Source organism: Chelonia mydas, chromosome 14, assembly GCF_015237465.2.
Source record: "Chelonia mydas isolate rCheMyd1 chromosome 14, rCheMyd1.pri.v2, whole genome shotgun sequence".
NCBI lineage: Eukaryota > Metazoa > Chordata > Testudines > Cheloniidae > Chelonia > Chelonia mydas.
The window spans coordinates 9,927,243-9,943,424 of NC_051254.2; the positions used below are offsets into that span (position 1 = coordinate 9,927,243).

The window sequence follows — 16,182 nt, forward strand, 5'->3', positions numbered from 1 at the left end:
CTCTGCTGTACAAAGGAGCAGGGACTTCTTGAGGGTGTGCGTGCCCATGTAACCTCATGGGAGCGGCATAACTGAAAATGGTCACCTGGAGGCTCCTGCTGCTGACTCCGATGTCATGGGGAGCTGAATTTCTGTGGGCTTCTGATGCTAGGGATGAGCTTCACCCAGCTGGCGTCAGGGGAGAGGAAGTGTAACCTGTTCTAACTCCATATGGACCTTTGTCGCCCTCTAATAGCTTGACCACATATTGAGATCTGAGTCTGCTACTGTCTCCAAGCTAATGCATCTGGTCTCTTAGCTCGTGCTGTTAAATCTAGAGGTCCCAAACTCAATCCATGCTGATGACCAATGGGCTATTACATGCGAATACCCTGCTGGGTCAGAGACATCACACTCAGCTCCTCCCTTCCGAATAATAACTTTGCACCCCCATCGGGCCAGTCTGTCTTGGGGAATGTGGAAGTGCTTTGCAGATGTTAGTTAATGATGCCTCACAAAACCCCCGTGAGATGAGAGTTGTTATAATCCTTATCAAAATGGGTGGGCTAAAGCACAGAGGTGTTTTGACTTCCCCAAGGAGGCAGACCTTGAAGTCTTGATTTGCAGTTCTCCTTTTAACCATAAGATGGCACAACCTGCCTTGTTTCATGCCTAACTCTGAGTGATTTTTGGGGGCGAGGGCGGGGATGGGCTCTGTTTCTGCTCCCTTTGAAGTGAATAGGAGATTTGCCATTGATGTGGGGGGAAGGATAAGGCCCTTTGAGGGGCTGCTGTGGGGAAATGGAATGAAGGCAGAGATATTTCACTCAAGGCTTTACCCCACAAGTAGCCACTTTGAAACCAATGTCAATATGTTGGTGATTTAGGAGACAGCTGCCCGAAAGATGGATTTGCTCAGAAGTGAGTTCTTGGAAATTAAAGCTTTAATAGAAGAAGAAGAAAACCAGGCAATGAAGAAGGTTGAAGAAGAGGAAAAGCGAGTCTGTGATAAGTTTGATTATGTCCATAACGTCCTGGGAAAGAAGAAAAATGAAATTCAGGTCATCAGGGACCAGATTGAAATGACACTGACTGAAGATGATGACATTACATTTTTAAAGGTGAGTGCTGATGTTTGACTTTGTTTGAGCTCAGAAAGAGACTTCTGCAGGAGCCCTGCTCTGACTTTTTATCAATCTGTTGACTGTACATAAAAAGAGATTTTTCTATAAAGATTATATTAATAATTTGCGATGTGACTTGGCTTTATAAAAGGCATAGAAATGTGTCCACTGAGTTAACTGTCCTGTGAGTATTCTAGGCAGTGATATTATTTGCCTATTGAATCACTGGTTAGGATTGTTATTCCTGTTGTTGTCTGCATAATCATTTTCTCCCTTTTTATAGGCAAATTATCCTCCAGTTTATCTTTCTTTTCTCCCAGTCTTTAGCCACAGTTGCCCCCTCCTGGCTGGGTCAGTTAACCAGAGAAGTAGTCGTGGTGTAAGTGAAGTTCACTGCTATGACACATCTACAGTAGCTTTTCCTCTGTTTTCAGATATCATATGAGAAAATAATCCATGTAGGGTACTTCTTATTGAATTTTGCCATGACTGATTAGTGTTCGAATATAACCTCCCTTCCCCCCAATAAATCAACACACATAAGAAGAAATAATGCAGAAGTAAAATTAATTTAAACCAGTTATGACATTCCAGACTCAAATATTTCTATGCAGTGACTTATCCCTGACTTCATGAGCTCTTCCATATCTTATTACAGAAAGCAGCGAAACTGCGACAGACTTCAACCAAAGATGTTTTCATCCCCAGAATCGATCTGGACCAAAACTTGATACACACCATTTATCAAGGTGCCTTTTCCCTTAAAGAAATAGTGAAACGAACGGTGAATCAACCTCAGGAGAAGAAAATGGAAGGTATGATCATTTCAGAGAGAATTACCACTGTGGGTCCTTGTTTTATTGTTTTGAGATCAAATAGTATAACCCTTAAATTTAAAATATTCAGAAGCAGACTTTTCTGGCTTGTCACAATTTTGTATATGGATGTTTTAAAACTGTTGGTCAATTGAGCTGTTTTGTAAAGTAATGAAACCCTCCCTCTCAAAATAGAAATACTACAAGTTAAATACTCAGGATGGTTAGGAAAGAGAACTGATTTAGGTGTGTTTTTGTTTAAAGCTTGTCAACAGGACTAAACAGTGGTACACTTTATTTACATTTGGATAAACTTATAAGTGTCTTGATACTTTCCCACTGATTTTTGCTTTGACAGAACTCTCATAAAAAGCTATATTATCATCAAGAAGTAGACTGTGATAAATAAAGAAATTAGTCTTGTATCTCGGCCTATGAGGAGAAATTCACCAAGAGAATTAAAAATATAGGAAGAAATGGAATGACACTTTTTTCCTGTATATCTATAGGCGGGTTTGTCTGTGTTCCTAGCACATTGGGCTTTCCCTCATCTGTTCAGCTATTGCAGCCTTGGCATAGAACGTTGTTTACCTTCCATACTCCTCTGCATGTGTAGAGTCCTGTTGTAGAGAGCAGAAAGTTGGTTGTTTGATACGTGATCTTTGGCTGGGGAAGTAGGGCTAGGTTGAAATCATGGAGCCAAGAGTAAAATGGTGAATGTGAAATATATGTTAGTGAATTTTATAGCACTGATCGAAGACTGGGTTATCCCCATTAAGCTTTCTAGTTTATTGGCTCCATGTCTGCAAGTCAGACCTGCTGGATCGGACAGATATCCCTCTTATCAAATCAAAAGTGTTAAGCTGTACTTTTTGTCTGAAATTAAGTACATTCTTGAAGTGTGACAGGGTGTCAGGTTTTATACCCTCTTTGTAGAGGTGCAGAGTTATTCTGCTGACTCACCTTGATAGCCAGCCTGGGCATGGCTCTTTAACTTCAAGTTCAGTCATATAAAAGGCTGACTGTCACTCAGAAGAAAAAGAAAAAAAATCTAGAGGGAGTAAGTGTTTGTGGGATCAGACTTTTGTTAGTAAGTACAGTCTAGCTGCATGGGTCAGCTATATACCTAAGGATAAAGGCAAATCTCAGAATGGGGGTGATTTTTGAACTATAGCCCACTGTGGGAAACTGGTGGACTTCTCTATAACTAAAAATCCATCTACTTGAAGTGGTCTGAACCTCTAAAATAAGATGCTTAAACTCGGTTTAAGTGGATGTTTTAGGGGTTTGTGCCATTTCAAGTAGACGTTCTTTAAAATCCATGTAGTTTTAACTGATGCACTTCTCCAGTGTAGACAAGGCCTGTGCACTCTGCTGGAAAGTGAAGGGTGATCTGGCTTGTTTACAAAGTGTCTGAAGAGGCCACGCTATCTTCATCACGTCTAGAGCCAGGTCTTTTGTTGCTGCACACAAGCTAGTGGGATTGTAAGGGCTGCTAATAAAGATCAATATGTATCTGAAACAGTTGTACTTACTGATACAAATATCCGTAACAGCAGGTGGACAGTCCAGACCAAGTGTGGAGGAGAAGGGTGAGTTCACCACGCCCTGTCCTCCTTTCTCCCCTGCTTCTATCTTTTTCACTCCTTCCCTGGCTGTTTTTAAATGTGTTTTTATTAAACAGTTACAAAGTACAGGTACTGATCACTTGTACCTGACTCTCAGGCAAGACCAAGCTTTTTTTGTTGTACCTTGTATCAGATGTAGGAAGACGACAACACTGTAATGAGCTTATCTTTATAAACTTGTGCATTGTGGTTCATCAGTATTACAGTAGACTGGGAGCTGCATTGTGCTCGGTGCTGTGCATGCAATGAGAGAGAGTCCTTCCTGCAAACAGCTTATATTGTAATAGAGAAAGGGGAAAAAGCTAGAGACTCTGAAGTCGACTAGTGCCTTTCCTGTTGCCAGGTTCTGAGACCTTACAGTGATGTCTGGCAGCATAAAGCTCTAAGAAAGATAGAAATCGCTATTACCCTATTTTTACAGATGCAGAAAGATAAAGTGTTTGTGAAGTCAGGATCTTAACTTAGCCCCATTAAGCTGAGCAGAAGTGTTTGCAGGAGCGGGGCTTTAATTGAACTCCCAGCTCTGCCACAAACGTGGGCAGAGATCTCCTGAGTACCAGCCAGATATCTTAACCCCAAGACTATCCTTCCTCTCGTTGTAGCTTGTTACAGCAATACAGCTGTAAAATATGGTGTGTGTAATTTCATTGCAGCAAATCCACAGTGGAAACCTAAGGCTTTTCAAATAAACCCTTCAAATAAACTCTCGGCATCTGGAAGAAAAGCTGTGGGATCACGTAAGTTAACAATGTGGCCATCAAAACCTAAATGCTGCTCATACAATTTTCCCTCTAGCAGTCAATGCAACAGTATCCGCTAGAGCAAATAGATGATTACTAAGGGGCACCGTCAACTTGAAAACCACATCTCTGTCTGAAAACATTTTTTGAAACAATAGCAAGCTTCGCCAAGAAGACTAGAGCTGACAGCTCAGAGAAATTATTCCGCCAGCCCTGAGTTTGGTTAGATTGTACACCCCAGTGATGTCAGCTGTACAGTGCATGTGACTGATGGTTGCGTGTCTTGTCTCTTGCGCTTGTGTGGTGGCATCCCTCCCAACAGGGCAGTGCCCAGCACTGGGAAGTTCACGCCCCTCCTCTTTCTTAGGCGCCGCCAGAGGGCGTGTACCTGTAATGGCTGCCGCAAAAGGCAGGCATGCGCACTGAAAGGCGGACCAAGCAGGGTTGGTTTGTTGCTCCTGCACCCACCCAAAAGGCTCCCTCCTTCCGTTGGTGCTGGTTTATAATCCAGGGCCCTGGTCCTGTGAGGTGCAGAGTTCTTTCTGCAAGGTGCAAACCCAGTGGGAGCTGAGAACATCTGGTCGAGTGCCTAGTGAGGGCTAACCAAGCAAATTGCACGTGGTGTGGTGGCCTACTGGTCTGTAGCTCAGGTTCTGCTGTGTGTGTCCATGCAGGTGGAAAGGCTAAGCAAACCTCTCCTTGGCCTTTGAGTTCTCTGCCTGCTAGTCCAGCTATTCCACAGTAACGGTGCAAGGAACCGAAGTCTCGATTAAGCTGCCCATAAATATCTGATCCTCCACTGTTGTTGCATGTGATGTGTCCTGCTTTATAAGCTGCTCATGTTCTGTCTTCTCCCTTCACAAGAAGCTCCAAAAATAGGTAAAGCCCCTCAGAAGCCTCAGTCGGAGTCGAGTGAGGATGCAGACACGAGTAAGTGATTGTTCATTGTTCTTGTTGATCTTGCTCATGTTTATGCTCCTGGGGCCCAATCCTGCCAGGTGCTGAAGCCAAGGAGGGATGGGAAGGCAGATGAGATTCTTGGTACCTTGCATTGGGACCCATAGATAAAGTGCCCTAGGTAAGCACTTTTGAACTGATGTTTCTTACCTTGACGTTTTTCAGTCTGATTTGGCAAGGTCTCCTCCATTCCATTGGCTTAAAAAAACAATCACCTCATGAAGAAATGACCTATGTATAATATAGAGCCATTAATCTGTAGCTAGAGCTCTTGAAGAGGGCAAAACAAACATATAGCAACTAACTATCTTGGATGTAGACACAAGCAGTGTTGCACGGGTCATACATTAGCTGTGCAGTAGTGGTTTAAAAACCACTGGCTTGACCCTGAAGTGCTTGACACTTAGATCTTCGATTGGTTTCAACGGGAGTTCTGTGCCTAGAGCACCTGCAGAATCAGGCCCTATATTGTCAGAGTTAAACTGACTGGTAGTGTATGTGTCAGCCTGTTGGAGAAGTAAGCAACCAAGTACACTCTGTGGGTGTGTATGTGTAGTAATTAATTTCCAGCCTGAAAAAGTCTGCACTGGTCTGCAATGTGCCAGCACTTCAGCTGCTGTTAACTGCAGGAATTCCACGGGCTTCAGCAGAGCTATACCAGCTGCAGCGTTGTTCTTGTGTGTCAGTGGATGTCGTTTTTACATGTTAATACATCTGGCCTTACACTGAGTAACAGAGACCTTTATTTTTTCAGGGGATAAAAAAAAACCTGCCAAATCTGGTAAGTGCAGAACTTCAAGAGACTTTTACTCCAAAAAGCAAAGCAAAACATACTACTTAAAATGCAAAGTGGAGGATGGCTGACTTCAGTGTGCTGGAGGCAAGTGGAAATGAGCGCTTAGCTTGCGAAGGCTCCTCATGTCTCTTCAGGACAGAGGTGTCTGGCTGTGTCAATTTAGCTCACAAAATTGTGTGTGAGAATGGTCCTCTGTGGGCAGTCAGTGGGGACTGGACCCCAGACTCCTCTCACCGAAAGCCTGGTCTCTAGTGCTTGAGCCCAAGGACGAAGTCCTCTAGCTGGTCTCTGTAGAAAAGTCATTTACCTCTTCTGTGGACGAGCCACTAGTGAGGATCCAAGACCCCCACAGTGGTAATGTGAACTGCATGTGGAAGATACATAATTGTCAAGTTTGGGTTAATAGAGGCTCTGGAATGGAAATGCAGGGGTGACACAGGGCAGCCTTGGTCTGCATTTGGCTAAGCTGTGAGGAAATTACTCCCAGGGGAATTCTGTGCCAAAAAATTTAAAATTCTGCTCATGATATTGTAAAATTCTGCATATTTTATTTGTCAAATAAACACAATATAATCAACCCCCCACAGTTCAGTCCTCCCTCAGTTCAGTCCTCCAGCCGTCATCGCCACCCCATCAGTTCAGCCCCCCTAACCCCATTGACCCCCTGCTCTCAGTTCATCCTCCCAGTCCTCACCCCATCTGCTCAGAACCTACCATCAATACAGACCCTCACCCCATCAGCCCCCACCCTCCTCACTTCAGCCCCTAGCCTCACCTCTGCTCCTTAGAGTTCTTCACTCTCCCCAGGCCTGAGGAGCCCCCAGTGAGAGCCCCAGTCATACCTGGGGATGACAGCGGGAGTATTTTGGTAGAAATCACAAATTCTGTGTGGGGAAAAAGAAAAAATTCTGCAGGGAACATTAGTTCTGTGCAAATTCTGCAGTGTGCAGTGGTGCAGAATTCCAGCAGGAGTAGGAAATGCACACAGTGCCTGAGAACAGCTGCATCAAAGTCCCTGGAAAAACTCCCCCAGATGTAGGCCTGTATTTCCTGCAAGGAGAAAGGTGTCCTCCATCCTGATTTCTCTCATGGGTGTCGAGGGTGCTGAGGGCTTTGCGGGAGGTGTTGTCCACCCGCAAGATTGGGCCCATGATAACTAGCTCAGTCAGGTTGCAAGTCCCCCTCTCACGCATGACTTGCTGAACGCTTCGAGGAAAAAGTAGCTAAAAGTATAAGATGGGGAACTGGGTGACACAGGAGACTTGGCAATAAGATGTGAAACCGCTTAACCTCTGTCACAGTTTCAAATCCGGCCAAGGTCAGTCGTGGCCTGTGTGAAATAAGTTAGTGAGCAGTCCACACCCAGAACCTTTATCACAGCAGCCACCAGGGGCTGGCTCTACCGAGATACACGAGAATGTAAACTCAGCCTGCAGTTTGCCTTTCCCCCCTTGAGCTGGTCCCTGCAGAAAAGGGTAATGACTGTTAGTGGGTCAGGGCAGGGGCTGCCTGGCTGGCATGTTCCATGTTGTACCTGTTCTGTGGCGAACAGAACTCACTCTAGTAATACGCTCTTTAAAACAACCACTGGGATTTCTCCAGGCTGTCCCATGTGCAGAGGGGTTCTGGTTTTCTATGGCCTGTTCTATTAATCTGAGATTTATAGATTTAGCTTTAGGACAATATTGGATTACATTTAAAGAAACTGTATGAACTCTGCGTGTTCCCCAATGACAAATTAAGTGACATGCTGTTGTTGTCTCTCTCTTCCATACATTCAGCACCAAACACTGCGAATCCAGGTGCAACATCTCTTGAAAGCTTTTTAACAAAATCGAGAGAGGAGCTTCTGGAGTGTAAGTAACCTGACGTGTTCCATTTTAAAAATGACTGACTCTTCTTATGATCACGTTAAACTTCACTGGTATTATGTGAGTCACTTCTTTCTGGATCTTCATGTTGCTATGGCTTTATTAATGTACTGAAATTGCTGGTTAACTGATATATATGAGGGGAGTTACTAGAAAAAGGGTAAGGCTGTTAACTACTAAAATACTGGACCTGTTGCCAGAGTAGGTCAAATTCACTGCTAGCATAGGTGTGACGCTAAGTTTAATTGAGGTCCACCCACGTATGGCCCTGCTGGCTTGGGATCGCTGTTCCAAATGAGTTTGTTGGGACATGGTATAAAAATTCAGCCTCGCAGGTGGGGTTCTTTGAAAGTTAATGGTGTTTAGGTGCAGAAGGCATTTTTAAAAATTAGTGTTAGGTTCCTAAAAGAGGGGAGACTTCAGAGTGGAAGATAGTAATTGCAATGGTGAATCAGACCCATGGCCCATCTAGTTCAGTATCTTGTCTGCGGCAGTGGCCAGCACCAGATGCTTCAGAAGAAAGCCCACAGTGGGTAGATATGGGATCATTTCCCCACCCCAGGAAGGTCTCATCCTGACCCCGAAGAGTTGTGGATTGGTTTTGAGACCCAGAGTGTGAGGCTCTCTCTCTGCTAGCGCTAATGGTTAGGACTCTGGTGATCCGCCTACAGCTACGATGTGTTGGCGGCATTCTGGAATGCTGCTTGTTGCCTCGCTTGCCCTCTGGCACTCCACTTGTGCTTATGGCCTGGGGTTCTCATGCCAGTTGAAGCCGGGCATGTTGCAGAGCTCTGTCTTGGTAGGAGTGGTCACCTCCAAGCAGGGGTGTAGGTTGATGATGCCATATGCCTTTCAGTGCCACATCGATAACCCCTGCGCTGCCAGAGTACCAGGGCTGTGCTGTCAGTTCCCTTGGGATACAGCGGGAAGGGATCCTTTCACTCTCCTCCGCCACCCTGAAATCACCCATGCCACAGAGCAGCAGTCGACCCACTCCACAACCACGGCCGTTGTCTCAGGGCTACAGGCGCCTCCACGGGTCCTGGCCTGGGCGCCCAGCCTGCTGGAGGAGTGACTGTTGGTGCTGCGTAGTGATGGATCAGCAGGCGCTGCCTTCACCCCGTCCCCATGTATTGATCCAGGTGGCAGACCCTGACTGCAGGCATCTTGCTCAACACCCACGCTTCCCTCTTTCTGTGCACCAGTTCTGCTGGATCAGAGCCAAAGAGTAGTGGATGCAGGGTTAATTCCCTGGAGGCCGCACTTCTTATGGTGATTGGTGGGGTGGGGGGTGTAACCCGGTCAAAATGACCTTGAGGATATATGGTTTGGTGGGATGGGTTGTGTTTTTAATCTGTCCTTATTAGTTAATACATCGCTAGCTCATTCACTTTATATGTGGCAGTGATCGGACTGTGTGTAACACTATGTCTGAGTTAGGGGATCATGTGGCCAGAGAGCACTGAGGTAAATGTATGTGTGTGTATGTGAATCTCAAACTGCTACCTTTCCTCTCCTTCCCAGCCTGGCTGCACTGCAGTGGCCATACCTGTCTCCCCACCCGGAGGGGAAAGTGTGTTGCGTGGCACTAGCTGCCGTGCTGAAAAGGGGAAGCTACTGGAGAGTAAGCAATGGGACCAGTAACTGTTCCATCCCTTCGCTCCCCCGCTCTTTGTACATACACACACACACGAACGTGCCTGTCCGTGCACCCCCACCTTGCCTTAGTATTTATAATGTATCGATGGGTTTTTCCATAGATGCTGCTAAAATCACGTTGGATTTCAACACCGCTCATAACAAAGTGCTGTTATCAGACAGAAACACCAAGATGTCGGTCTCTGAAATACCCCAGAAGTATAACCCCCACCCTCAGCGCTTCACCTACTGTTCCCAAGTGCTGGGCTTCCAGTGCTTCAAGAGGGGCATCCACTACTGGGAAGTGGAACTGCAACGGAATAACTTCTGCGGCATCGGCATCTGCTACGGGAGCATGGAGAGGGAAGGGGCAGACAGCCGCCTGGGGAGGAACAGCAACTCCTGGTGCATTGAGTGGTTTAATTCAAAAATTTCAGCCTGGCATAATGATCTCGAGAAATGTCTGCCCAACACCAAGGCCACCAAGATTGGTGTGCTGCTCAATTATGAGGGAGGATTCGTTATTTTCCTGGGTGTTGGCGAGAAACATAACCTGATCTACAAATATAGAGCGCAGTTCACTGAAGCGCTCTATCCTGCTTTCTGGGTGTTTTCCAGTGGCACTATCCTTTCGCTGTGCCAGCTGAAATAATAGGCTGTCACACCTGAATCTGTTTGCTCAGGGTATTTACATCTGCTCGCTCCCTCTCTGTCTTTCAGGGATTCACTGTGGTAGTTCTAGCTTGCTCATTTAATTCAAAGCACATACGTTCTTGCTTTAGCTTGCTGGATGGCTTTTTCTGGTGGCTTTCTGCTTATCCAAAACCACTAGACTGCAGTCCTGCAAGTACTGGGAAGTTACTGGTTAGAAAAGCAAGATCTACAGAGTGGATTTAGTGCTCTGGTTTGACATGTGTGAAGAAAGGTGGCTTTTACTGCACATGAATGTAAAGGAGAGCTAGAACTTTTCTCCATCTCAAAGAAGATTTTACCTGTGAATATTTCCAGTTTTATAACTTACAAAAATAAGGTCCCAAAGGGCAGAACAGGAATTCTATTTTTAAACCTCCTAAATTGTAATAAATAAGGCGCCTAGTTTTTATAGCAATATTAAAGAAGAAGGAGGCAACAGCTCCACTGTTCCTTTTTCTACAGAGGGAGACCCAGATTTTTGCCACACAGTGCATCAAATGAGTCTTGGGTCTATCAGCACCAATATTACTCTGTCTGGGCGGGAGGTTTAACTGGCTGTAATATGCAGTTTGGGGGCTGGTGCATCCCATTCTTCCCATCTGAATTCCTAAATCCATCGGTGGAGCACTGACGACCGTGAAAACTCTCGGAGGTTTTCCCTACAATCACTAGATAGCAAAGGTGGTTCAAGCAAAAGTCTTTAAAAGAACCCGATTTCTTCTTTTAAAAGAGAAATGATGACTATAAGACGAAATCAAATGATTTCCATGGCTAAACACAAGGGTCAGATCCAATTACCACCGATGTCAGTGGGAGTTTGATTCTGTCCCGAATGTAGGAATTTTTTTTTTTCCTGAAAAAGCACAGCAGCGTCCTCTACCTCTCTTGCTTTATCCCGTCACTAGTTTTAGAGGTGGATTTTTGCTGTCTGATTTCCTGTTGCTCAGGCAGTCGTCTATAGGCAAGAGACCGGCCTTGCACAGGTATCGGGGGGCCTTTTGAAATGGTTAAACCTATGGAAGATACTTCCTACACGTGGTTTGTCTAATACCATTGCAGATGGGTGTGGGTTGAATTAAATAAATACACGTCTTTAGCGCTGAATGGTAAAAGCCAACATGGGGTAGCATGTTGGAATAGAAGACCAGAAACTTTTAAAGGAAAGGAGCAAGTGACCGTGATGTAACCAAGAACCATGTATCGAAGCCAAGTGTCTTCAGAAAGAAGCCCTGCAGAAATTCCTGTGTAGTAGCTAGGGTTAAGAAGTTACTGATTTATCACTTGCGTATCTCAATTGTCTTGAAGAAAGCTTTGATGGGATGGAACAACTCAAATTCTGAACATTTGCAGGGTATTAAAGATCGGAAAGGTGAGCAGCACCACAAATTGCGCCTGCCGTAGAGATCAAGGTGCTTGTCAACGCCACCATTTAAAAAAATAAATAAATAAAAAAATCCCTGTTTGAAATGAACAGAATTTAAAAAACCACGTCTAGTTTTTTAGGTAATCTAAAGGATCTGTTTGCTATGCCTTTTGGAATGAAGCATCCAGTCTCACATAATGTATCAGGGTGCTTTACTTCTTCACATTATGAATCTCTACAATACCTCCTTACATTTTGAGGAGGTTGTGGGAAGAAGTGGAGAAAAATATCTTGGGCTTGCCTAATAGTATTAATGTTCTGCTCATTCACCGCAGGGTCAGAGAAGTTTCTCTTTCGAAGTATGGCATTCCCTGAGTACCAAGTCTTTATGTGCCATTTGGCCATGATACTGAGATCATTACAGTGGCTTCCAAAAGTCTGAAAACTGCCTTAGGGCAAAATTGAAGCATCGTTCTGAGCGATGTGTCCTCTTTGGTTGTGTCCTCTTTGAATCTGCATGTGGGCTGGCGAATCTTCTAAACTAGCAACATGTTGGAAAGGATGATAGAAGGAGAATATGTTTCTGGGAATGCATTTTTTATTCTCCTGATGCATTGTTTTTACTTTATGTGCTGTGACATGGGTTTACTTTGGAACCTGTATAGCAATTGCTCCTTCCAGGCATTGTCTGCGATATAGGAGACCTTTGCTGAAGTTCATAACTATAAAACCCTCTGAAACTGGAGAAACAACTAGGGGACACAGCTAAAGGTTGGAGATCTGAATGTCTTGTGCTGATAAGTAGGAGTCATTGAGAGGCTTTCCTTGCTAGATCTCGGTCCTCAGACCAGTCCATAAAGAACTGGGAAGATGCTGAAATTGACCAAATTTATTGACATGTAAAGCTCTTCATAATGGAACTTTGTATGCCCTGTGAAATATAATGCAAAGCCACTGCAGACACTATAGCATTAGAGAGGAGACAGTATTCACAAGAGTTTTGGTGGCAGAATTTTACAAGGGCTGAAGTTTCTGAAGTGCTTTAGCAAAGCAAAGTATTGCAGCATTCCAGCCTGGATGTTTAACATCGTCAACTGTCTAGTCGTTCAGAGACACCAGATGTCAAAAATATAATAATATTCCTGTGGTCAAAAGGGGATTTAGTTAAGGAACTAGTAACCCCACTGTGATCCAGCGCTGAGGTCATATTTGGAATAGCTGTAGTATTGAAATATAGAATGGGCCAGTTCATCTTTCCAAAACCAGTTCAGCAGGAAAGCAATCTGGAATGCAGGACAAAAACACTTGAAATAGCTTAGAGAGCAGGAGCTGATGCTGAGCTGATCAGAGATAGGAACTCACTGACTGTGTATAACTCCTCATAGGAAGGATCATAGACAACATGAGTGTGAACAACGAGGAATAAACCAGTGCAGTGCTGGACAAAGTTGGAAACCAAGTAATTGACAGGACAAAGACAGAGCTTTATGGTGGTATCCAGTGTGACTGCCAAGAAGAAAAAGATGCTTTGATGGGACAAAAGACCCTTGATGTATGGCCCATCAAGAACACACAAAGGGGGGAATCATTGGAAAGTGGGTCTCACTGCTTTCCATGTGCTGGGTTCCCCCACCTTCCGACTAAGGTGATCTCAGTCTTGTTGAAATATTCAGGAGCTCTGGGGTCTCATTCCCCATAATGAATCCTGCTTATTGCTCAGGAGAGCTTTGGATTTTTCCTCCATAAGAAATGGGCAGTTGACACTTCCTTAAGGAGTCCTACCTTGTATTCATTGTAGGTGCTCATTGGTCTCTTTCCCTCCCTAAAGAGTCCTACTTTCTATTGAGGAATTCTAGGATTTTTATGGGATCTGGGATCTTTTCCTTGTGTGAAGTCCTGCAGAGAGATTTCAAGTGCTCTGGACTTTTATCCACATAAGTGTTTCTAGTTTTTACACATCGTCTGGGAGGTGCATGCTCTCCAATAAAGAGTCTTAACTAATATTCAGGCATTTTGGATTCCCTTTCACATAAGGAAGCCTACCAAGTTTTCTGATGTGCTGGAATGTTGTTGCCCACTGAAGAGTTTAAAATACTCCCGGTGGACAGTCCCTCTAAGGATCCCTGCTTTTGGATGCATGGGTATTCTCTAGGCCTGTCTGCCCATCCTGCAATGCACCAGAGCAGTAAAGGGCCATTTTGGAGTAATCTTCTTGGGAAAGGTTGTGCTTTGTGGTAGCAACTTGCGTATTCCTGTGCTGCCCATGGCTGTCAGCAGTGGGAGTCCAATTCTTGTAGTCCGTGCTCTTTGACAGAGATCCACAAAATGAAGACCACAGTTTGGGGATTGTTGCACTACTGTATGATATGGAATATGTGTCATGGATTAGCGGGGGTGGACAAACAGTTGTATTGGTAACTTTTACTTTCAGGCTAGCTGCAAGACACGTGGTTGAGATGTCTATACTATTCTTATAAAATCAAATGAGAAACACTTAACAGTTTCTTGCAAATACAGCCAATTAAGTTATAGTGTTTAGTGCTTAGCTTGATACACTTGGACTACATTAGATGGAATATCTGTTGTAAAACAGTTGATGGTAGACGTAGCATAATAAATTTGATCAATTGTTTTCAATGCAATCTCAAGATGATGCAGCTAAAACCTCATAGGTAGGGTTTTTTTCTCTTCCAATAATGGTATAAAAATAGTATCTTTTTCATCAGTTTTAATACTGACAATAGATATAGTCATCCAGTGGATTAGTTCTGTCCATAAGAAAAAGTCCTTTTAAACTTAATTTTCTAGGAATTCAGTCTGGAAGAAAGGTGACCCAAAAAGCCAGGAGCATTTTGGGGAGTGGGAAGTGTGCAAAAATGTAACGAGTGGAAGGACACAAATATTCAAAATGCTTGAATCACTAGATCATTCTTTCTGTAATTTCTCTGCATGTGAAATTTGTTAAGAAAAAATCTTGTTGCTAAGAAAAATAACAATTATAACGAGTTTTATTGAATGCATCTTTGATTAAAATTGTCTACAGTAACTAGGATAGTTCTGAGAGCCAGTTGATACTCACTGTGCTCTCGCTTTTAACGCTTCTATGTAGTGATGCATCAATAACACCTACAGTCTGTCTCATCAAGAAAGCCTGTAGCCATGTATTTGGGAGGTCTATCCTGTTGTTGGGACTAATGATGTAAAAGTTGCATGGTGTGATGAATCTAATATCTGTTATGATCTTTTATTGATTCTGCAGCTGAGTGAAAGTTTTGTGAATTCAATAAAGTTTGATTGTCATGAAATGACGTATTTAGTGATTTAAACTGAAGAGGCCTTGCTCCCTATAAATGTGGACTATATAATCCACAAATAAACAGTACTTGGGGTGTCTTATAACTGATTAAGTGATTGGGGTGTTGTGGGGAAGGGAGAGACAAACCATGTTGTACAATTTTTATATAGAGCCTTTCTAAAAAGTACCCAAGCACTTCACGAACTACACAGAGAGCATTCATCGTCTGCCACTGAAATGCACCCAGCTCTGGGCTGGGACACTAACTGCTAAACAGCAGCACAACATTATGGTTGAGGGAGAGAGGTGTAGAACATTATTGCACCCAGCGGAAGCTGCAGACAGAATTCAGTGTAAGCAAAAAACTGGAGGAAAAGGGAGTGACTACTGCGACTTTCCTCTGGTATAAAAATGCACCAGGGAGTCTTTTTGCATACGTATTGCCTAAAAGATTGCTGCCTGTAACTAGCAATATTTATTTAATACTTCTTTCATAATAAAGCCCAGCGACCCGGATTGGGCTGGAGGACCTTCTTTGCTAGGTAAGCACTCGCCACGCAAAAGTCGATATAAGTGACTGAGGAGCACCCAGACAAAAACTAAGTGAATGTGATTCTTGGTGACTACTGAGAACGCCACCTGCTGTGATGGGTATTCTTAAGTGACGTGGATCTGTCCCTGGCTTGCTTTTTCCTTTCCAGCGTCTCCGTGGGGGAAAAGATGGGGGGGAGAGAGAGATCTATTTCTCCCTCAACACCACCTCGCCTAAAAAGAAGACAATGGAGAAGTGAGTCAATGTCTAGTTTAAAAACTATTCCCCTGGGTTTTCCTGTTCACCAAAATAAGGAATATTCTCTTCTGATACAGCTTTTATCACCGGAGTAGCTTGAGAGCACATTGAGAAACTGTCGTGTGTGTGTGCGTGTGCTGGTGGGGGTTCTCCCAGGGGAAGAACTGAGTGTGCAGTGGAGAGTTTGGTTTTTGCCTTAAGGTCTACATGGTGGGTGTGCTCTCGCTCTCAGTTCAAAGAAGGGCGTCTCACGCTTGAAGGTGGTGAGGTTTGTGGTGGCCCTTGATTCCTGGGGGAGTTTGTTCCACACAAGCGGCTTTACAGTTGCTTTGTCTTTTCAAAACAATGTATGAAAAAGAAATCAGACTGGTGTACATGAGAGCCCAGCCTGAGCCACTGTGCTACCTTAAGCAAGACACCTTTCTCTTCTGGCTGGTAGTAAGATGCCTAGACGCTCCAATGTCCAAGTGCACAGCTCTGTCCTCAATGCGAT

General features: G+C 44.1%; 1 protein-coding gene across 8 annotated transcripts in view; it reads left to right on the plus strand.

Moving 5' to 3' along the window:
• The window catches only part of TRIM25 (tripartite motif containing 25), a 36,963-nt gene that overhangs the window by 9,504 nt on the left and 11,277 nt on the right, over window positions 1-16,182 (plus strand). For 2 of the 8 annotated variants that reach the window (XM_043528408.1, XM_043528409.1), the window contains exons 3-9: window positions 867-1,100; window positions 1,762-1,918; window positions 3,475-3,510; window positions 4,200-4,283; window positions 5,151-5,216; window positions 5,998-6,024; window positions 7,821-7,895. In XM_043528408.1, coding sequence (XP_043384343.1) covers window positions 867-1,100; window positions 1,762-1,918; window positions 3,475-3,510; window positions 4,200-4,283; window positions 5,151-5,216; window positions 5,998-6,024; window positions 7,821-7,895 — 679 coding nt within the window. Of the gene's footprint in view, window positions 1-866; window positions 1,101-1,761; window positions 1,919-3,474; window positions 3,511-4,199; window positions 4,284-5,150; window positions 5,217-5,997; window positions 6,025-7,820; window positions 7,896-9,670; window positions 14,910-16,182 lie in introns of those variants that run through there. The other 6 variants (XM_027817495.3, XM_037913460.2, XM_037913461.2 and 3 more) reach the window with 6 other exon arrangements.